The following is a 24,309-nucleotide window of genomic DNA, read 5'->3' as shown; positions in this document are numbered from 1 at the left end:
AGGAATGATAACAGATGACCATTTCAAGTATTCACAACAATATTAAAAAAATAAAAGAAAACTAAAAACTTAGAAGGCTCTACATAAACATTCCCTAAACACATCTACGGAAACTACCCTTGCTAACACATTCCTCTTACCCCTCTGCTTTACAAAGCATCAATCCTCACTAATATACAACTACCTTTAAAAGATAAACTATAGCTATCACCCCAATAGATTTCTTTGATATGAAGACAAACAACTCTTAGACATTCATAAACCTAATGGACACAGCCTCTACTACTGCTCCGTAACAAAAAGTTGGAACACATTAGCTCTTTCCTTAAGATCTAACTCCAACAATTGAACACACACCCTAAAATAAATTCTTACCAAAATCATAGCTGCACTCTTGCATCAATCCAGGTTGCACACTCTTTTCACCAAATTACTACCCCTTTTTCATTTCTCTTCACCCCTAGTCCAAACTTTCTTTTAATTAATCTTGCTTTCAGCTCTTCTAACACTTTCTTCCCTTTCACTTGCATAGCAGTCCCTCCCATACTCACTTGTATAACAGTCCCCCCTCCCCCTTTATGGCCATGAAAAATTTGTGCATGTAGCTAACTACTTCTAATGCTTTTCCTTATTACTGTACTCTATTTTGCTTGCTGTGCTATATCTTAATTTTATCTATTTTATATATATATATATATATATACACACACACACACACACACATATGTCTGTGTGTGTAAAAAGCTTCTAGCTCTAATTTCAAAGTATAGTTTATATGTAACCAGCAATTTCTGATGCTTAGCTTGCACTGTAAGGAGTGTAAAACCAATATGTAGCTAATATGTATCAACACTGGAGCTTTTCTCCCCGGGCCTCTGCTGAAAATGGGTTCCACTGGGTAAAGTCAAACTATCCTTCGGTTACCAAGTTGAATGAATTGTATTTATGAACTTGTTAAGTTTTGATACATTTAGAACCAATCTTGAGCTTTTTTCAAACTAGTAGCAGTCTCTAGTAAAAAAACTTGATCTTTTTAATTGGTAGATCTTTTCTGCATTCTGTACTACCCCCCCCCCACCCCACCCCTTAACTAACTAATGGTCAAACAAAATTACTCTGGGACTAATACTGGAAATGAAACACTGAACAGGAAGAAGAAATGAGGAAGGCTCCTAACAACACTGCCTTACACAAGTGCTCTATGCAGCAGTCAAGGATCTGTGGAGCATTAGCATAAAATCAGAGAAGACCGTCATTGTAAAGATATAAACAGAACTGACAAAAACTCTAGCTGTAAAAGAAGAGTATGCAAGAACATTAAAACCAAATGTTATAATTCACTGTTACACTGACCCTCCATGAAATTAAAAAGATATCTCAAAAACAACTACAGTGTGAGATCACTTCTGTGCATCCTTCTATCATGAAATCTTGGAAATTGTGCTTGCTCATGTGAAACAAATGATTCTCCAAGAAAAGTTCTGGGGACTTTTCCCTGATGTTACGTGACTATGCACGTTTACTAAGGGTGTGGGACTTGCCCCCACCCCAATAAATAAATACGTTTTGAGCTGCTCAGTTACTTTGTATGTAATGTGTAGCATTCAAGACCGCAGCAGCAAACATCTACAATACGAGGGATTCTGTTAAGGTGTTTCACAGGTGAAATATCTTAAGACATGTATAACTGAGGAAATGACAGCACTCTGCAATGGCAAGATCTGAAGACAGTGAAGAATAATGTGACGTGTATGTAAGGGAGCTTTGTGACACATATGTCATTTTCTTGCAAGGCAACAGAACTGAAATGTGTTGGTTCCTGACAGGGAAGACAGTGACTACTTGGGAAAATACAGCTGGAAAATTGGACATAGGAGGTTGGTTGAACCCAGATGTTACAATTTACTATTATAGTGTGTCTTCCCAAAGAATGTAATTTGATTTGTGCTCAGCATTGCTGCTGGGGATATGATATAGCTGTTTAACTCTCTTTGTGTGTATGAGTCCATGCATGCAGCTAAAAAGGAACCAAACAAACACAGTTTATACGTCACTGTTGCTCATCTACTTAAATTAGACAACTAATTCTGAGCCTTCCTCTCCTCTGCTTTTTCCTTATCTTCCATTTCATCTACATATTTATCTTCCAAACTTTCTGTCATTGTTTTTGGCTGTGTATGTCCTCCTTTACATGATACACACAAACTCAGAACAATAAATATATCTATTCAGAACATAATTAGCCTAAGCATCTCTGTAACTCATGGTAAAAATAAACACAACTTAGTATGTTCACTCTGAGAAGCAATTAGCAACACATTCTAACCTACACTGTCAATAGCTTTAGCTGCCACTGGAAAAAAAAAAAGGCCTCAGATTACACAGAATAGTTCTGTATGATGTGCAGCACAACACAGTGATATGATGAAAGTAGGCAGCTGTCCATAATAAAAAGCAGCTTCTAAAAATAATGTCTTTTGATTTTGAACAATTGGCAGTTTCAAAAAAACTCAAACACTTCACAGTCCTTTGTACAGCACAAGCTTTGGTGTCATCAGCTTTTTGAAGCAAGAAGGTTAATCAAGAATCAGATGAGTTAGTGTTCAACACTGTGATCAATTCCTTGATATCTAAGGCAGCAGCAGCACTCCCAAGCTATAAAACATTCACAAACCGAAAAGAATGCTTATTTATGATTAGGAACACTGACTATATTTGATTCAAAATCCAGTTCTTATGATGTATTGGCAAGGGGGGTGTTTTAGTATGATCCATAGTTTATCAAGCATACAAGGCAAGAGGCAATGTAAGTAGACCAAAGAGTTGTTCTAGTGGTGCAGGAAGAAAAAAATATGTATGATGTGGTCAAACAATGGGAGAAGTAAAAGTGACAGTTCAAGCTGAAAGCAAAACAAGCTTCTCATTGTGACGAGAAGGTCAAAAAGTTGAATACAAATAACTTAGCTTTACTGACAGACTTCTCAAAGTTGGCATTTTGATTTATTATTTGATCCTGCCATTAAAGTCTGTGAAAATGAAGAGTTAAGATGTAATCAACTGTGAAGCCTGACAAAGTCAGATCTGCCCTTACCTATACTGTCAACTGCAGTTTACTCAGCAAAACTATTTTCTTATTTGCCTAAATATGAGCCTTCAGGCATATCTTTTTCCCTCTCTTGATTAACAGAGATGACCATGATTCCATGAATCAAACATTTCAATTAAAATGCTCTTCAGAAGCAAGTTAAACAATGCTCATGATAAATTAAGATATAGTCCATTAACACTCCATACTTTTTTTCCAGTGAACATCTGATTTATTTAACATTTCACTTCTAAAGGACACTGACAAAATGGCATACAATTACTCTTCAGTAGTCTAACTTGAAGGATTATGCTAAACTTAACCATTGTCATACATAAATCAGTCGTGCTTTGTGTATCTATTAATAATTGCCTTCATGTTCTTCCACATTTTAGCAGGATTAAAACATTTTCACTAATCAAAATGGTTTCACTGTACAATTACTTTTTGCATCATATAAAAATCTACAGCATCTGACTGAATTTTCAGGAAACGAGTTGCATATCATACTGGAAATTATATATTAAGGATGAAATGTAAAAAAAAAAAGTTCTCCACGGGATAGTAAAGTTAATTCCTATGATCATTGTAAATGACTGCTAGAACTGTTAAAAGCTCTGTTTCTGTACCACATAACAGTGATAATTTCTAAGTAATCTGTTTGTTTACAACTTAAAAAGGTATTAAGAAAGTGCATACAGCACCCCACATTCAATAGCAGTCTACAAGCAACAAATGACATATTTCAAAATGCCAAGATATATTGCAGAAAGCTTTCAAAACAAATATGCCGATGCTAATAAATGTTTCTTTTGAAAAACTAAACAAGCAGAAAAAAAATCACACATGTATTTTAACAGAAATACAGTATGAATGCATCTGTTTTTTCAAGTCATTATTTACTTGTACCTTCCCATGTAACAGAATTGTTTCTTACTGATCTGCCTTTAAATAAATACATTTAAAATTGAGTTCCAAGATGCAGAGTTAATTTAAAATTTTTAACATGGATAACGAAAATAATGACAAAACAACCGCACATTTGCTGAATGTCTAAAAAAAAAAAAGAGTACTAGCATACATGTCCTGCATAGTGCCATAACATAACCTGTGCAAGGTTAATGCAACTGCTTAAACATTTCAGGTGTTTGGCAGTATACTACAGAAAGTGTGTTATAAATACTTTTGATTATTAGAGAATTATATCATAACGGTCAATTTTCAAAATTCTGTGCTGCAACAATCAACAATTTTCTAAGCAAAGTTTAATCATTCAGTTTGAATAATTTTTAGAGTTCATTTCCCTTTGTTAAAAGTTAGTAACATACTATAATTTTAAATATAATTATATGTTTTGTTTATTAGTATTAACTCAAAACCTGAAAGTAAAAACATTTTACTAAATCTTTGTATGTATGCACTTAAGTATTTATTTAACTGTGATGCTAATTATGTTTCCTTTCTCCTTTATCATCAAAAGACTCACAAATGCTCATACATATGTAGCTTTGTTCTTCAGGATTCAAAGTGTCTTGTAAGCTACTGCTGGCATCTGTGTGTCCCTCTGTGGTTATAGTTGTAGTTTTTGGCAGTGTCATTTGAAGAGCACACCATAAGGCAGTGCGAGCTTTCCGAGTAACTGCAGATAACTCCTTAACTGCTGATGCCAGGGCAAACACATCTGTATAGAAAAAAAAGAAACATTCATCCGTTATTAAGGAGTGTTTTTTTACATGAAGCTCAATGATGAAATCGTAGTTTCTGATTAGATCATAATGGGATGCTGATAACATAGATTGTTAAGCTGTCATATGGTCATCAATAACATCAGTTACATAAATTCCTCCTGTGTTGTAACACCAATATTACTATGAAGCTATTTCTGTGTAAATGGCTACTAATGGGAGTAGTACAACATATGGTGAAGCATAACATTTTAGAATTTTAAGTCTGATAATTCAGGGCACTGGTAAAACTCCTGCCAATGCCCTCAACAGCTCTTCATTACACATCAAAAATAACTGTAATAATGACCAAAAAATAAGAACACGGAAAGTCGGATAGTTATCTATGCATCCACATTTTGGCAAGAAATAAAAACATAGATCCCCTCCTCATTTCACAGAGGAATAAATACCTTATTACAACCCAGATGACCGAAGTTCAACTAAAATCTTGGGTGATGGAAGAGATAAACAAGGGAAGATGGGCCAGTTTTCTCACCCTGGGAGGAGGGAAATGGAGATTCTGGTTGGCCAAACTGATCCCATACAGACACTTGTAAGACAGCACTAACTACAGGACTAGAGGACGTGGATTTGATGTTACAAGCCAATGCTGATGGCTACTGTTTGGGAGGTAATATGGGGTTATAAGACATATACACACACTTACATACATGTATATGTCTGTATGCTTATATAAAAATGTGCAAGAATAGCCATGGAAGTTGTAGTACAAATATGTAAAACACTTCGTATAACAGCAGATATTCTAGGAAAGGTCACTAATAGTAAATCATAACTTTTGGGTTTACATACTTTGTCTGCCCTAAGCTGGGCTGTGATTTTCATGCTATTCCTTTTACCTGCAAAGGGTAATGCTGGTTTCAAGCCCTGTAATGTACGAACAGTGGTGGTATGAAACTCCTACGTATACTTAAAGTTGGTATGATCTCTTTAGTTCTCTGTCTGCCACAAGCACACTGTCCATGAAGGAACTTAGCTTAAATATTAAACGTGGAGTCACATACAAGAACTTGCATCTAATATTATAACATTAAGCCACTTAAAAAGTTGAATAATGACATAAAACGTCAAATGTAAAAGAACTAGGAACAAAATTCCCATAAGACTTAAGAATATCCTGACACATTGGCAGATAAGTACCACCATTCCTTACTCAGGATGAGTCAAGCAGGCATTAAGACTCAATTCAATCTCCCTACCAGCTACTTCATTACCCTGGCCATTATTCAAACCTGGGTTGTCGGGGTCATAATCAGGGCTTCAATCATCTATATCATCGAGCCAACTTGCAGAGATATATACTTTCACATAAACATACACCAAGTTTAATGCAGACAGTTAAGATAATCCAATATTCTTGTATTTAGAGAATTCAATGGGACGAATCCTTGGAGGATATCCAAAGTATTTTCCATTTTTGAATATAAGATTTTCTTGTACTTAGCCTCTTGACTACTGCTTACTGGTGCCCAGTTAGGTAGTCCTGGAATCAGGAAAGTGTAGACTGACATACGTTTAGCTTAGAGAAGACATTTAGAAGTTCATTATGTGAGACAATATCAAAGGCTTTCGATAGGTCTAGGAAGATAGAGGATACGTAACTCTTGTTTCTGTGAAAGTTGACAGTATTCGTAAATGTCATTTGTGCGGAGGTAGTACTGTGATATGGTCAGAAGCCATGCTGAGTATCGGTTAGTAGTTTCTTAGTATGCAGGTAATCTGATATGTCTGTGAATGATTCTCTCTAGTATTTTAGGCAGTGGTGATAAGATTATGACTTGGTGGTAGTTGGACATATCTGTTGATGAGCCTCTTTTATGAAGTGGTATAATGTGAGAGGTTTTCCAGATGGTAATGACTTGGTGTTCTGCTATGGATCTATTGATAAGAATGGATACTGGGTAGGCAATACCATCAACAGTTAGTTTTAGGAATTCTGCAGGTTAAGTTGTAGCTGGTGTGGTGGGTTTTAGTTTTTTAAGCAATTTTTTGATTGTTTCTGTAGAAGAAGGTTGCAGGGAGAAGGTGGTCTTGTTTTTGGCTGGCACAGAAGTTGACTATGATAGGACAGGGGGTATGATTGTTGGACAGGGGTAAGATAGTCTCAGTAAAGTATTTACGGAATTGGGTAGTGATATTGTCTATTATTATTATCGGTTGTGTGTGTTGACTTTGTCAGGTACAAGTATATTATTTACTGCTGACCAGACGTTTTGTGGGTTATTTCGATGCTTAGTTTGGATTTTGGAGTAATAATTTATACTGTCTTGTTTAATTTGCTTCTTTGTTTTATTGCTAAGTTCCTGGTAGGTTTTTAATACAGATTGGGATTATGTTTTGTACCAGTTTTCCCAGGCCCAGTCTCTTGTTTTTAGTAGAGACCTAGTTTGTTTCTTTAGCCATGGGGCATAGTTAGATTTAACCTGAATAGTTCTGGTAGGGGCCTGTGTGTTTAGAATGGTCAGGAAGATAGTATGAAAATAATCTACTTCTTCTTCTTGGGGAAGTAGTTTAAGTAGTGACCAGTTACAGTGTTTAAGGATGTCTATGAAGTCATTGGGGTTATGGTGTTTTTTGTTTCTTATTTGTTGGTATACAGTTTATTTTAATGGGTTAGTTTGTTGTCTAAGTAGAATAGTTGGGAAATGGTCACTGAGGCTGTCTGGGAGACAACCAGAGTGAGAGGAGAGGGCTGGCCTATTTGTTAAGATCCAGTCAGCAGTGGAGTACATACTGGATGTTTTATTAATCCTAGTGGGTGTTTGTATGAGTTGGGTGAAGCTGCGTAGATTAATGCAATTTTTGGGATTATGGGAATTGCAGTCTGACCAGTCTACATTAAATTCACAAGTAAAACCAGCTGCAAAACACGAACTCAAAAGAGAAAACTTGCAGAGAAAACCAGTTTAATAAAAAGCAAAGCTTTCGGGCGTAACCCTTCTTCAATACTAATACATTCAAACACTAAACTCTAGAAGCTTAAATACAGGTCTAAAATCACATGACCAGTAGCCAAATGAAATCATGTGACAGAAAACAAATTATAAATTAAAGACATATACATATAAATATATTAAAAGATGTGTAGATACACAGTATAAAATATTTACTTTACAATATTACGTAGCTTAACTAACACAGGTTTTAAACTGACAGTGCTATTTAAACCAGGATGAGTGTCAGCAGCTAATCTCAATATCCATTCAAATTCTTTGAGCTCAAGGCGGTTGTTGACATTACCACCTCTTTCATTTGGACATAGAGCATCAATCACTCTAAACTTAAATGTATGTGTTTCACCACAAGTTTTAATATGTTTACATAGTGCATTATTGTCACAATTTCTCCTAATTTCAGAATTATGGTCTATAACACGTTCCAATAATTTGAAGGGTTACGCCCGAAAGCTTTGCTTTTTATTAAACTGGTTTTCTCTGCAAGTTTTCTCTTTTGAGTTCGTGTTTTGCAGCTGGTTTTACTTGGGCTGTTACTGTTTCTGCTGTTATTGGGAATTCCTGTTGGAGGTGTATCTCGCAGCCCTTAGCCTGGATATGGCAGTTGGAACTAGCTTGAATTCTTTAAAGTCTCTGATTAATATTGAGACCAACCCTTTACTCAACTGTGTGGACTCTACAAACTCTGCTACTTCGTCTGATGTTGTTCCTGAGCCAGAAAGCCTGGCAGAGTTTCATAAAATCTTGCAACAATTAGAGAGAAATCTATCCATTTACTTCTATAAGGTAGTCTAACAGAAAGGTTTTTGACAGAAGTTAACCTATGGATCACCCTGGGGGAATAAACAGGGTCACTGTTCATCAGTGGAACTGAGCAATGCATGAATTTAAATGAACACAGAAAATGTTTTGGTGAGATTTACCAGATGAGGATGCAGGAAATGCTTGAATGGTCTTGGAAGAAGACACTTCTCTGACAGGTAAGACCATAACAAGAGGAATGCTTCAGAATCACTCCACCACGCACCAACTCACCAAAATGCAAAAAAACACACTGACAACTGCAGAAATGGTCACCATCCAAATTTACTGTTCTCCTAATACTTTGGCATAAAGCCTTCAAGGGAATACTTTTTCACCAGAATGGTGCAGTTTAAATACATTTCATTGCATCAATTATTCAATTATACTATGCAATAATTGATTAATCAGTGAGTCAGGAAAATTTAAAGTGCATGAACATCAAATACCTATTGCACTTAACATAATGTAATATAACTACCTACTGTTTTCAATACAAAACATGCCTATACATCATTTAGAATAATGAAAAATATATAATAAAATATATCTCATGTTATACATGCAAATCTAACTCCATGTTAAACCCGTGGGGCCAAAGTGTTCCAAAGTTAATAATGAATCTACTTTCCATCCTGAAAAGGATGCGCTCATATTCAACTCCCTGTACTACATAAGGTTTGTTCAAAACAGTAAAAAATAAACTACTGGTATTCCCATTATGAACAGCATGAAAATGTTGAGCAACTGGATAGTTAAGCCTAGCATGCCTCACATGCCCCAAATGCTCCATAATTCTTCTTTTAACCATTCTTTTGGTTTGACCTACATACCATTTTCCAGGTTGACAATCATATCCAATGGCATAAACAACCCCAACTGCTGCTACAATTATAGGATCCCAGAGCTGTAAACTTTTTTCCATTAATCAAATTACCTGAAATATTTCTAACTTTGTCACACACCTTACACCTCCCGCATCTAAACATGCCCACTGTATTTAAATTTTCCTCCACCCTGCAACTCACCCTAGTATTGAGTAATTCTTTTAAATTGTGAAACCTGCTATGTGAAAATATAACTTTGCCAATAAAAACATTGCCCACTTCATCATCTTGCTGGATGATAGGCCAAAACTTATATACCAATGCCTTTAATGTTGCTGAAAAAGGGGAAAATGTATTAACAAAGAACATATCATCCTCAGACACTTTTTTTTTTTAAACCTTTCGTGTCCATAATACATCCTGTTGCCCCCTGTTCTCCCAGGAGTAATCTGCTTTCTGGCTCTCTCTTCAGCCTTTTTTAACACCTGTCTAGAATATCCTCTACTGGCCAATTTGGATCTAACAACATTAAAATTATTCATCTAATGTGGTTTTGTCATAAACATTCTCCCCAGTGCGCTTAAATTCACCAAAGGGAAGAGAATTAAGCAAATGTTCTGGATGCATACTATCTGTACTCAAAACATTGTTGGCTGCTGTTTTCTTATAAAATGGTCTGAAAGACACTAATCTATTCTTATCAACAAAGAACTCCAAATCTAAGAACTGTATCTTATTCCTATAGGTTTGAATAATAAATCTTTATTCTTTTCCAATTGTTAATACAATACTACAACATATATACATTATATACATGAATGCTTCCAACAGTTACATAAGATCATTATACATTGAGATACAATTCTGAAAAGAGTATTAAAAGATCTAGTATCAATATACAGGCTTATCAATACTAACTTCCATATTAAGTATGTACTTCCAGGGGAGAACTGGATTAGAACATTAAGCTAACACAATATTAAAGATTTGCTCCCATATTTTTGTATTATTTATATTTTTCTTATGATCTTTGATTAGTAATTTATGTGCTAAAATATGTTTTATCGCTACACTTTTAAAGTTATCCCATGAAGTCTGAGATGGATATATCATACCGATTCTGATTCACTTCCAACATAAACTGTTTAAAGAGACTAATTTCCCCTCTACACACAAAAAACAAATCATCAATATATTGTTTGAAAACTATGACATTTTCTGCAAAATATGTATTCATGTAAACACAACTATCCTCAAAAAAAAAACATAAAAATTATGCCATATGATGGGGCAAATGATGCCCCCATAGCGGTGCCTGTTTTTTGTAGAAAAAAAGTGTCTTCAAACCTTAAAATGTTATGTGTTAGTGCAAACTCTAAGAGCTGTAAGATATAATTAGTTCTAGGACCTTCTCCCAATAACCTAGCTACTGCTTCTAGGCCCCAACGATGAGAAATATTAGTATACAAAGACTTGACATCAACAGTTTCCCAGAAAAAAATCATCCTGCCATTCTCTACCTCCTAGTGTCCCAGTGTCTGATAACTCTAATAATTCTTAATATGTGAGGGGACTCGCTTCAGATAGTCCTTTAACTGTGCATCCAGAAAAATGCCTATTTTCTGAACATACCCCCTACCTCTGACACTATGGGCCTTCCAGGAGGGTTTGACAAGTCCTTTTATACATTAGGAATGGCATAAAATTTAGTCATCCTAGGATATTTAATATGCAATTTTTTGACATTTGTGGAAAAAAATCCCAGTCTCTCTCCCTTTTCAAGCAAATCCAGCAAAAAATCATTGTACACATCCAAACTATTTGACTGCACCTGTTCATAAACACCATCTTCATGTAATAAATCTTCCACCATGTTGTTATATCTAAATCTAAACATTGTTACCCAATTATGTATTATGGGCATGAAAGTTTTAAAAAGTGTCTGAGGATATATTCTTTGTTAATAAATTTTCCCCTTTTTCAGCAACATTAAAGGCATTGGTGTATAGGTTTTGGCCTATCATCCGGCAGGATGATGAAGTGGGCAATGTTTTTATTGGTAAAGTTATATTTTCGCATAGCAGGTTTCACAATTTAAAAGAATTATTCAATACTAGGGTGAGTTGCAGGGTGGAGGAAAATTTAAATACAGTGGGCACTTTTAGATGTGGGAGGTGTAAGGTGTGTGACAAAGTTAGAAATATTTCAGGTAATTTGATTAATGGAAAAATGTTTACAGCTCTGGGATCCTATAATTGTAGCAGCAGTGGGGTTGTTTATGCCATCTGATGTGATTGTCAACCTATAAAATGGTATGTAGGTCAAACCAAAAGAATGGTTAAAAGAAGAATTATGGAGCATTTGGGGGATGTGAGGCATGCTAGGCTTAACAAACCAGTTGCTCAACATTTCCATGATGCTCATAATGGGAATACCAGTAGTTTATTTTTTACTGTTTTGAACAAATCTCATGCAGTACAGGGAGTTGAATATGGGCGCATCCTTTTGAGGATGGAAAATAGATTCATTATTAACTTTGGAACACTTTGGCCCCACGGGCTTAACAGGGAACTAGATTTGCACGTATAAGATCAGATTTGCATGTATAAGATGAGATATATTTTATTATTCTAAATGATGTATCGGCATGTTTTTGTATTGAAAACAGTAGGTAGTTATATTACATTATGTTAAGTGCAATAGGTATTTGATATTCATGCACTTTAAATTTTCCTGACTCACTGATTAATCAATTATTGCATAGTTTAATTGAATAATTGATGCAATGAAATGTATTTAGACTCCACCATTCTGGTGAGAAATGATTCCCTGGAAGGCTTTATGCTGAAGTACTAGGAGCACAGTAAATTTGGATGGTGACCGTTTCTCCAGTTGTCAGTGTGTTTTTTTGCATAACAAGAAGAACCAAAATGCTGAGATTAAAATGGGGCTAGGATAATGACTTTAGCCTTGCCCTGGATGGCTTTCTTTAGGAATTTCAGGAAAAAGAGAAATGGGGGTGAGTATAAAGAAGACCTGAGGCCACTTTAGGATTAGAGTACCTTTGAATGTCCCTGTGAAGTGATGAGGGAGGAAAACGATTCTACACTTGACAATGGTCAGGGAAATGAGGCTACCACAATATTTGCCTTAATGACTGAATATAGATTTCACCACAGAAAGACATGGAGACCACTCATGCTGAATCACTTGACCTGTCTGTGTTTGTGGGTCGTTATTACAAAGAGGCATGAGAAGACTGCCCACTCCCATAGCTTCATGGTCTTTTGACACACACACACACACACACACACACACGACATGAATGTGCCCTCTTTGCTTGTTGATACACCATGCCACTGCCATACTGTCCAAGTAGACACCAGCTGTACCATGGGGCAGGGAATGCCTGCAAAGTGCAGAGAATCAGTCTCATCTTCAAGTTACTGATGTGATGACTGTCACTGTACTGTCACCAAATCCTTTCAACTTTTTGCCCTAAACAGTGTCTCCGGCCCAGTACACAGGCATCCATGGTGACTGTCACACTGTGGGTAGAAAGAGTGAAAGGACTGCCAGAGACAAACTGGAATGGTACAGTCACCAACACAGATGCTGGCAGTACACATCTGACAATTGTATTACACTTGTCATGGGATGTATACATTGAGACCATTGAATATTTATGGCCCATTGCAGCAACTTCATCTAATAACTTTAGAAGGGTATCAAAAAGATTGCTGCTGCCATTAAACCCAAAACTTTGAGGCAGAAAGATGACTTAAAGGGATAAAACCATGATTTTAGCCAAGGTGACCCAAATTAAAGAAACAGCTCAGCTATTTAAAGGAGATGGCAAGGAAGATGGGAGTGCCAATGTGGGGTTGGGGGAAACACTGTCTTGCTGATTTTCTGAAGTAGGCAGAAGCTTGCCTGCAGCAGGAAGCCAGTGCAGGGAGGAAGTGAGCTGTGGCCACTACGCCTGTAATGGTAGACCTTGCTGACACGTGTGAAGGAGAGTACAGGAGTGAGACTGAAGGGCATGGGCAATCCCTGTGATAATGCAGGTACTTATGTCACCACCAGTGGTGGAAGTAGGGCCAAAATATCTGGCCTGTATTGCTGCAGACGGCACAAGCAACCCTCATAACTACCTGTATGACTGCTTCCCCTGGACAGCTCTCACCTCAGTAAGTACTTGGCAAGTATCCCTCATATACAGGAACAAATAGGCGACACTCAGAGGAGAGACAGGTGGTCAGGCATAGGGTAAAAAAGGAGCAGAATTAAAAAAAAAAAAAAAGATGCTCTTCTAATTGAAGTATCACTATCCTGTTATGTGGGGATGTACCTACCATAATAGTAGATGTACGAATGATCACTGCTGCAGTGGCCTAAGCTATATGGGTTATGTCCAGCACAGGATATAACAGACGGTCAGCTTCCTAAACTTCAGGACACCTTCCATATGTCCAAACCATTAGTCTGTCAACTGAGAGGGGGAGGATGAACCCTGAAAGGACATTACTATGAATAACAAAAAACAAATGTACACACCCTGGTATAAAAATACACCAAAAAACAAAGTGGGATGTAGGGAGGAAGCTGCTACTGCAGCAGTGATCATATGAACATCTACTGTTATGGTAAGTTTACTTACACAACTGTGTTGGTTTGTGACTGATTGTACAATTGCCTGGTAAGAGAAGATTTATTTTGATTTATATTTTTTTCACTGTTTGTAGGAAGAAAGTAATAGCTTGCAGATAGAAAGATTTACTTTGATTTATATTTTCTTGTTTTACCTCTACTTTTCACTGCTTTTAGAAAATGATTTATTGATCTTTACTGTTAATAATGAGGTGTGACTGTGAGCAAAGTAAAGGAAATCCAGCTTTTGTGTGACTGTCATACGTAGTACATTACATCAGAGCCATGACTTTATGGCACTTAATTTAATATTAGTTGTACACTGTTTGTGTGACTTTTCTCATATAAGTTGATTTAAAATCTCTTTGAATTCTATGGTAACTGATTTTGATTATCCTTTTCTTTTGGAACTCTTTATTCAACTGTAGCTGAAAATGGATTCCTAAACTGAGAATACCATTAATGGTTTAATAAACCACAAGTATCTTGTACAGTGTACTAAGTGAAATGTATATGTAAAGGTGATACCTGATAGCACTGTGTTCCTCGTATCAAAAGTTTGATGATTTCCTTAGCATTAATCTATCTCCATCCACAACTCCCTTTTCCAGCTTCTGCACATGGGGTCTGGGTGTCACGTCAACATTTGCTTACCATTATTAGTAGTAGTAAATCTAGACTTAACTGATGATGATTGCACTTGTGCAATTGGCTCAGCTTGGAGAAAGTAGAGTTGTAAACTTATAACAGTAGATGCTCAAATGATGACTGCTGCAGTACTCTTAGCTATATAGGTTATATCCTGCCAAAGATAGATTAGCTGGCCAGTTTCCAAAACTTCAGGGCACCTTCCAAGCACCCAAACTATCAGGCAGCTTGAGCTGAGCTCACTAAAAGACAAGTTTGGGCATGAAGGCCCTCAGAGCTTTCCTGCTAACAGGCAGAGAGAAGCTGAGCCCTGAAAGGGCAAGGTTAAGAACAACAATAAATGTCCACAGCCTTGCACAAAAAGCACCCCAAAAACAAGGGAAATGGAGGGAGGGAGTGGCTTATTTACCCAACTGAACTAGGGTTATCATATTCATCACTACAGCAGTGGCAGTAGTGATGAATATGATACACATAGTACAGTATTACTGCGGTAGCATTAGCTATATGTGTAGATTACCCTAACTAAATAATTTTGGGAGGTAGAAGGAGAACAGTCCAGAAGTCCCTCGAGAATGGTCCTACCAAAGCCTGATCTGAACCTGGGGAAAAGAATCATGTTTATAGTGACTTGTAAAAGTATGTACAGAGGACCAAGTAGCAGCTTCTAGAATACTGGTAGAATTCAACCTTTTCAAAAAAGTCACAAATGAAGCCAAGACCCTGGTAAAGTGGGCCTTGACCCTGTCTGGGATAAACAGTTTATTATGGTGAGTCGACCATTTGGAAATTAAAAGTTATGTACTCATCATAACTAGGCATCTGTGTTGTCCATTTTCATTCTTCCTCACCACATGGATTCGGATCTGAACACTCAGCTGTATACTCTAGACTTTGGCTCTAACTCTCAAGCTCCTCCCACTACCCAAAATGCCTCAGTCCAGCCCCAATACCTCAGATAGAGTTTTTTGCCATAATAACCCTATAGCTAGATAGAAATAGGGGTAGCTGAAAGAAGAAGGGCTCAAATTCAGAATGGTAAGTTCCAATAACATTCTAACAGGTTTCTCCAAAACATTTAAGTATGGGGATGGATGAGAGGGAAGTTGAGGAAGAATGAAAATGGACAACACAGATGCCTAGCTACGGTGAGTACATAACTTTTATATCTGATGTTGTACTTTCCATTCTTTCTTAACACATAAGATAGAGTCCCCAGCTAAGGTGACCTAGGGTGGCCCCCATGGAAAGATATTCCAGAGTACCACCAAGCCAAAGGCACTCCTGCTTCTGTATATGATTCAATTTCTATAATGAGTAATAAAGGTATGAACATTGAACCACATGGTCACTGCACAAATATCATCAATAGAGGTTCTTGACCAAAAAAGCAGACGAAGTAGCCATGGATCTAGTTGAATGAGCTTTGGGTGGTTTTGGAAGGGAAACACCTTGTTGAGAACAGATCCAAGAAATACAATCAGTGATCCATTTAGCCAAAGTAACTACAGAAGCTGGGAAATTCAGTCTTTTTTGAGAAAAGGAAACAAGTGATCTGATTTTCTGATTTGCTTTGTACTGTGTAGATAAAAACACAATTGTATGTGCACATCAAGTAGATGTAGTACGTATTCTCCTTTATTTGAAAAAGTTGGCAAGATGGCCAGTAAATTAATGGATTGGTTAATGTTTGATTCAGAAGTTACTTTAGATAAGAAGAAATGGTTTGTCTGTAAAGTAACCCTATCTTTATGGAAAATAATGTAAAGGGTCTTTGAAGAAAGAGCCTGGAGTTCAGAAATTCTCTTTGCAAAAGTAATGGTTACTAAGAAGACCATTTTCCATGAAAGACATTTTAGATCATTTTTTGCTGAAGGTTCAAAAGGTTTCTTTTTTTTTCCAAACACCTTCACTGAATTATCACTATTGGCACAGGCAAATTTACATTCATGTAAAAATAATAAGACCATATTAACATAAACATTGTACTTCACATGTATTGCTATATATGATATAACCTAAGCAATATTACATAAATTATTCAATTCCTGCTTTTTGTTTTTTAAACAAGAAACATCTTCATTAAACCATCACTTACTACATAGGCAATCATACATTTATATAAATGAAAACAAACCACACCAACACAATCCTAGTCACAAGCATTTTACATCACAAACCATACAGACACCCTCCCAATTGCAAATATTATACATTACTTATAATCTACCCAATCTTTCCAACTCAAACATTACATATCTCATTTAAGTCCTGCTGCCTTTTAGGCCTCATTCCTCCCTTGTATGTATTGTTCCCACAATTCCCATTTGGTCCTATGTAGTTTGTTCCTACCCTTTTCTAAAGATCTCAGTTCCAGTTGTTTTATCTCTGTTGCTATCTTCACTACTTCCAGTATAGTTTGTTTAGATTTTGATTTCCATTTTCTAGTAATTGCTTTTTTGGCAGCCACCATTATTACACACAGCATGGCCTTACCACGTCTAGGCAATTCTAATTCTGTATCATAGCTCAGAAAAATCTTCTCCCTTGTCACACCAATCTGCCCACCTAGTATCTCCAACAGTGCATCCTGCAGGGAATCCTTAAAGTCAGCCAACTCACCTCACTCCCAGAAAATATGTTCCTAATTACCTCTTTCTTCCCCTTCACACCTCCAACATTTACTGTCTACTCGAGGAAAAATTCTCTGGAGTCTACTTGGGGTATAAAAATATCTATGTAAACATTTCCAGGCAAAAATGCTAAATCTTCTAGATTTTGTTGCACATTTGGGAGACATACATATATCCTCCTGTTGTTTCTTTGTGAATTGCTTATCCAGTCTCTATTCCCAATCCTTTCTAACCTCCTCTGATTGATTCTTATAGTTACTGTGCAATATTTTATATGCTCTATTAATTATTCTTTTTTTAATGGCAGCTTCTGTTCTAGATTCTAGTAAAAACTCTACCAGTGCCGGTCTTTTGTTTGGGACCCCCTATTTCTTTCTCTTTGCCTATACTCTGATATCAATCCCGAATAGGGAAGGCAATCTTTAACCTGTAGTCTGAATAAATTCTTGGCATCTTTCCATTCTATCATCTTTCCCACTCTAGTTATTTGCTCCCAATACCTTGGTTACTTTGCCAGTTTTCTCCAATAAATTCCAGCCCCCTCTTGCCTAATGTCTGTACCCCTAATTGCAGTCATACCTATAGGCAGAATCTCCTTTCTCCATTCCCATGTTGGTTTAGTTCTTAGAGTACTTTCTGCTACTTTATGGATATAATATTCTGCATGATTATCATTGTTGTCCTTAAAGACCTGCATCCAAAATCACAGTCTCTCCATGTTTCTTGAGCTTCCCCATTTTCATCATCATAGATTTCCAATTTGAATTACAGCTTTCTGCTTGTGCTATGCAGAGGAGTCTTAACTGTGTAGCTCTGAAATACCCCTTCAAACTGGGTAATCCCAATCTGTCCTGTTCTACTGGAAGCATCAGTTTATCCTACTTGACTCTTGCAATCTTCCCCTCCTAGATAAAGTCCTTCAGCTCTTTATTAATTGCTACCCACAACTTCTCCTCTGGTTGATAAAAATATGCCTGACCTGTGTATAAGACTAAAGGGACTAAAAACACTTAACTGCTTGTATCTTACTATCCATATCCATATAACAAAGCTTCCACTTTCTCAGTTTTTGTATTATCTTTTGTTCAGTCTCTCCCCACATATCCTTAGCTGCCGCACTAGAATCATTTTTAATCCATACTCCTAAATATTTCATTTTATCCTGTCCCCATAAATATGGGTATTCCTGAACCAGTTCATGTGTGGGTTCATAGGTTCATAGGTTCATACTAGGCTATCTGCCCGAGGGCATTTACAAGCCTAGCCCATAGTTTTGTGGCTTACGCCACCCCTTTAGTATGGGGAACTATACCCATTATTTTGCTGTGCCTCTGTCGAGCAGTGACACTGAGGTAATCCCTGGGGTATATCTGCGATCTCCCATCCATTGGTCAAGATTTCTCTTGAACAAGGCCAGCGAGGTGCTCTGCCTCACATATACCGGGATTTTATTCCACAGCATAGGGAGTCTTTGGGTGATGAATCTATCCCTCCAGCACGTCCTATTAATAGCCGTGTCGAGGTTTAAGTCTCCCGCCCTTGTGGCTCTGACGGATCTAGATTTTTTGAGGTGAAGCATATTCATCAAATCTGGGTTTGACATGGCCTTGTATGTTAGGCAAAGGTCACCTCTGAGCAAGCGGTAAGCGACTGAATAGAGCTGGAGTTCTTTCAGTCGGGCAGCATAGGACAGATGTTTGAGACCCTTTATCCTTTTGGTGAGGAACTTTTGTGCAAGTGTCGGGTCAGATACATTCCGAATGGGGCATTGTACTCAATCATTGGTCTGATGAGTGATGAGTATAGGGAGACTATGACCTCCCTTGATCTAGATGAGAATCCCTTCATGATAAGGTGGGCAATGTAGAAGGTCTTCCTAACTACTTTAGCTACATGGGTGTCGAATGACAGGCTACTATCAACCTGGGTCCCCAGGTCCCTGATAACTTCTTCTGTGCTCAGTGGATTGCCACCTATTTGGTAGCTAGGGGTAACCTTGTTTTTCCCGAAGGGTATGACTATGCATTTTTGGCATTTAACTTTAGGCCATGGCTCTGGCACCAGTTATCCGGTTCTGTGAGACCCTTCTGAAGGATATCTGTGTCAGATGTGTTTTCTACTATGGCGCCCAGTTTGCAGTCATCTGCAAACTTTGTCAGCCATAACCCTCCTGTGTTAGCTTGTACTTCGGAAAAGTAGATGCCAAACAAGAGTGGGCCCAGGACTGAGCCCTGTGGTACACCACTTGTGACAGGCTTTGAGTCTGACATGGCGCCAGCAACTCTGACCCTGTGGGTTCTGTCACTCAGCCAGTTTGCAACCCATCTTGTGATGTATGGGTTAACATTTAAGCTGATGAGTTTTTCAATGATACCCGAGTGGGGTATTGTATCAAGGCCTTCGCCAGATCGAGGTAGGCTGTATGGACTGCCTTTCCTCATCAATGGCTTTGGTGACTGTTTCAAAAGTCAACCAAGTTTAGAAGGCATGATCTGCCTTTGACAAAGCCAAACTGGGATGGATCCAAAGTCTGCAAATTCCCTATGTCTTTATTTATGAGGTCCATTATGATCTTCTCCATGGCTTTGCAGATAAGGCTTGTCAAGCTAATGGGCCGGTAATTTCCAGGGTCGGTGGAGGCACCGCCTTTGTGAAGTGGGACCACAGTTGCAGTGCGCCACTCCCTGGGTACGTATCCAGAGGTAAGACTATGATTAAACAGCTGTCCTAGCTGTGGGTTTAATTCCTCATTGAGTTCGTGGAGCACACAGCCGGGGACACCATCAGGTCCCATGGATGCTCTGTTTTTTGCTTTGGAGAGAGCAGTTCTCACTTGGGCGTTGGAGATGTTTGGGGGGCTGCAATCGCTTGGTATAGATATCTCTCCTTTTGGGGAGGGGAGAAGTTTGCACTGAACCTGTCAGCCAGTATGTTGGCAATGTCTGTAGGATCAGTAATCTTCACATAATTTTGAACTAGTTCTGAGCATATCTGGGAGTTTCCTCCCAGGTTTCTAACATAGCTAAAGAAGGCCTTATGATTGTCTTTTGAGTCTTTAGCTATTTTTCTCTCAAAATTTGCTTTGGATGATTTTATGAGAGCTCTTAGTTTTTTACTTATAGTGATCAAGGGTGTCTTACCTTTTAAGGATTTTGCTCTACCTTGTAGTAGCTTCCTCCTTTTGTTGTAGAGTTTGTTTATGGCTGGGGTCCACCAGACTGGATGCTTGCCTTTGGTACAAAGAGTCTTTGTTTTGCTTGGGATTGCCTTATCCATGCAGTCCTACAGGTGCTGGTAGAAGGCATTTGTAAGTGATTCAGCGGCTTGAGTACTGTTTTCCGCCTCGGGGCCTTAAAGGAGACCACACTAGTCTTTAGAAGTGTGAAGTCGGCTTTCGACAAGTTCTTTACTGTGGTCTTTTTTATTTCAGGTGGGGGTGGGATGAGGACCTCCAGCGAGATTAGTTTGTGATCTGATCTCACCAGTGAGAGGTATACTTCCGGTGTTGAACATTGTGCTCCCATGTTCGTGATGATGAGATCAAGTATGTTTTCTCCTCTTGTGGGGATGGTGACTGGTTGTTCCATGGCATTTGAGTTTATGAATTCCAGGAACTTTTGGGCTAGGGTGTTTGGGCTTGAGTAGTGTTCCCAGTCTATATTAGGGTAATTGAAGTCACCTAGTATGATGGTGTTTGGTGATACATTTATCCCCTCTAGTGTTTTTAGGAAGGCCATGTGAGGTTCCTGAGTTTGTGAGGGTGGCCTGTAACATGCTACAATTTGCAGAGCAGTATTGCCTATGGTTAATTGCACCTGGATGGTCTCCGATGCATCGTGCGTTGCCACCAGTCTTGAGGTGTGGGTGTCCTTGATGAATATGGATACCCCCCTCCTTTCTTGGTATTGTCCGGATTTTGGGGCCGGAACGCATGATAAGAGGTAAAACCTGATAGTGCTGGGGTGCTCTCAGGAGCCTTGAACCAGGTTTCTGTCACTGCACAGACATCGATGTTCTCCATACTGAGAAGGGCCTCGAGTGCGTGCATTTTGAGATTTAGACTTCTGGCATTGAGCAGCATTACCCTTAGTTTTTTTCCTTTTTTGTGTTCTAGGGTGGTAGGTTTAGAATTTGAGCCTTGCCTAAAAAGGCACTATGGGGTGGCAAGAGCCTTTGCCAATATCCGAATCCCAGGGTGACAGGTGCAAGCCGCCCTTAGCAGCGTGGCTTGTCCAGCATGTCATCCCAGGCAGACAGACATTGATCCCCTTTGAATGACACCAGAGCTTAAGCCAATTGTTAAAGCTGATCATCTTATCTCTGTATTGTGGCATCATTCTTGGTGAAGGTAGGATACTGTTCAAGGTCAGGGTCATACCTGCCTGGGCTACATAATCAGAGAGCTCCTCAATGTCTCTTTTCATGTAGTCCAAGGAGGTACGCCTCAGGTCGTTTACACCAGCGTGGACAATGACTGAGTCGTATTTGTACCTGCTGTTGAGAGACCTGAGTGCTTGCGTTATGTGGCGGATTCTAGCGCCCGACAGGCAGCTTACTGTGACCTTCTCCTTACTCAGTCTGGTGAGCGGGACGACAGTGTGTCTGACTATGGAGTCACCAATGACTAGTGTGTCTGGCATTGTGTTTGGCCTTAAGGGCTGTGACTGTTTGACACTCTGACTGTGAGGTCTATGTGTTGCAGGTGTTGTGTTCTGAGGTGGTGGTTGTTTGGGTGTCTGCTTTGGTGGCCTCTGCTGTTTTGGTAGATTTTTGATCAGAGTCACGAGTATGTCTTTGTGTGTTTATGTGTATGATTTGAGGTTGTGATGGTACTATGTGAGACTGGGTCTATAGTGTGTGTGGTAACCTTCTCCTCCTGACTGGTCTTGCCAGTCCTATGTTGAGAGAGCTCAGCCTCCAGTTTGGCCGTATAGTTGCATCTCTCGCATGTATTTGTGTTTTGTGGGAGGAGGAGAGGGTTGTTCAGTGTACATGAGGCAATTGTAACATTGCCTCAATATTCCCAGGTTCACCAGCTGAGCAGGAGAGGACACTAGCAACTGATCCCTTGACATGCTAGAAGGACTAGACAAAAAACTTTAAAAGAGATTCGGGGACGTGGGTGACCGAGAAATGGGGTTTGCCTTTTGGGGTGCTATCTATAAGAGTGCCGTATCAAGGTAATAAGTACTGTAGGAGCAAGTGCTAGGTTTAACAGATAGAGAAAAGTCTACTTGGAGTCAAGTAGAGATGATCTTTTAGGTATTAGAGAAAGTGCTAGTAACAGGGATGCTTAAAGGTAAGATTGAAAAGAATGCACTCTGCAGTGTGCACTAGTGAAGTTAGATATGAAAGTAGGTAACTTGAGTTTTACCTGTTTAAAAAGTTAAGGTTTAGTGGAGAGTTACTATTTTTAAAACAGCAAGATGGACTGAAAGGGGTGGTTACTTTTGTATTTTGGTACTATGAAATACTGTAGGATGGCCAATAAATTTAAATAATTGAAGGGGTGGGATTTCAAAAGTGATGGTTTTGTGATTACTCACATAAGCCAGTGAAAGTAGAGAGAAATTAGATATATGGTCAGATTAACATAAGAGGCGGGCAACTAGAAAGACAGTGGTATTTAACAAGACAACTTAAATGGGTGGAAGGGAGGGAAAAAATTCTGCCTGACTCAGAACAGAGAGAGCTGTGGTCTCTTTTGAAGTTTTAATATGCTGTTAAAACAGAATGCAAGCAAAACACAAGGTAAAGAAAACAAACTACAGTATTCAAAATATGGAAAGGCAATACAGAAATACAAAAAATAACAGCAAACTAACCTTTCCTTCACAGCAAAGTGTAGCAGAGTCTGTACATAACTTACTGCTATTGCCTTTGTTTTGTATCCTGAAAAGATCTGAAACTGTCTCAAAATATTCCACAACACTGTAATGTCTTTTTCTGGTTTTGTCATCTGCAAATAAAACCAGCTTCTCTTGATTACCACACCAATTATATCCTTGAATTTCTGAGTCCCTTATTTTCTTTGTCAATGGTTCTAAATATAATGCAAATAATAAAGGGGAAAGAGGACACCCCTGCCTGGTTCCTCTCTTTAAGCAGAAATTATCAGAGAGGACCCCACACACTTTCATTTTCGCCTCTGATCCCTCATATATTCTCCTAATCAACCCTGTAATTTTTTCAGGAAATACAAATGCTTCCATTGCCCTGCTCATAAACTCCCACCTTACTCTGTCAAATGCTTTCTCTGCATCAAGACCCAACAACAACAATGGTATTTTCTTACATTCTGCTTCCCTCTGGATCATCAGTGTTCTGTTAATGTTGTCAAATGTTTGCCTCCCCTCCACAAAACCACAATGATCCATACCTATCAGTTTTGGCATTACTTCTGTCATTCTTTTAGCCATTATAGACACAAACACTTTATAATCATGGTTTAGTATTCAAATGGGCCTGTATGAAGCTGGATCTGATAGAGCCTTACGCTTTTTAGGTATTACAGCTGCCACTGCTTTCTTCCAGGACGGTGGTACTTCTCCTCCTCCTAAAATATTGTTAAACCCTTCCACATCTTTATCAGTTTTTTTTTTCTTCCTAGCTTCCTGGGGACTTTCCTGTAGATTGGTTATACATCACAATTTTTATCTCATCTCCTCCTATTCTAACTCTTAGTACTTGAGCCTCATCTACATCTAACCCATATTTAATTCTTCCATAAACATTTTCATTTATATCTTTTCTTGATTTTCATATTTCTCTGCTTTATAGAGACTCTTACAAAATTTCTGAAATATTTCTAATACCTCTACAGGATCTCTTGATACTGTCTTTGTTACAGGCTCCCTAAGTTTGGCGACAGCCCTTTCTACTTTCTGTTGCCTGAGTTGTTGTGCTAAAAGTTTTTGTGCCTAGTGTTATCAAAAAAGAAGTTATGTACTCACCATACTGTTC

The 24,309-nt window shown here is 38.3% G+C and overlaps 1 protein-coding gene across 1 annotated transcript in view; it reads right to left on the bottom strand.

Moving 5' to 3' along the window:
- Positions 1-3,606: 3,606 nt before the first annotated feature.
- MEIOC (meiosis specific with coiled-coil domain) overlaps positions 3,607-24,309 on the bottom strand; it is a 2,160,044-nt gene continuing 2,139,341 nt past the window's right edge. Inside the window, exon 6 of the mRNA XM_044055092.1 lies at positions 3,607-4,766. Within this exon, the coding sequence (XP_043911027.1) occupies positions 4,531-4,766 (236 nt within the window). The 3' untranslated portion in view covers positions 3,607-4,530. The remainder of the gene's footprint in view (positions 4,767-24,309) is intronic.

This window comes from Protopterus annectens, chromosome 13.part0, assembly GCF_019279795.1.
Source record: "Protopterus annectens isolate FY-2018-M chromosome 13.part0, PAN1.0, whole genome shotgun sequence".
Classification (NCBI taxonomy): domain Eukaryota; kingdom Metazoa; phylum Chordata; order Ceratodontiformes; family Protopteridae; genus Protopterus; species Protopterus annectens.
This window is presented reverse-complemented; position numbering and strand designations above follow the sequence as displayed.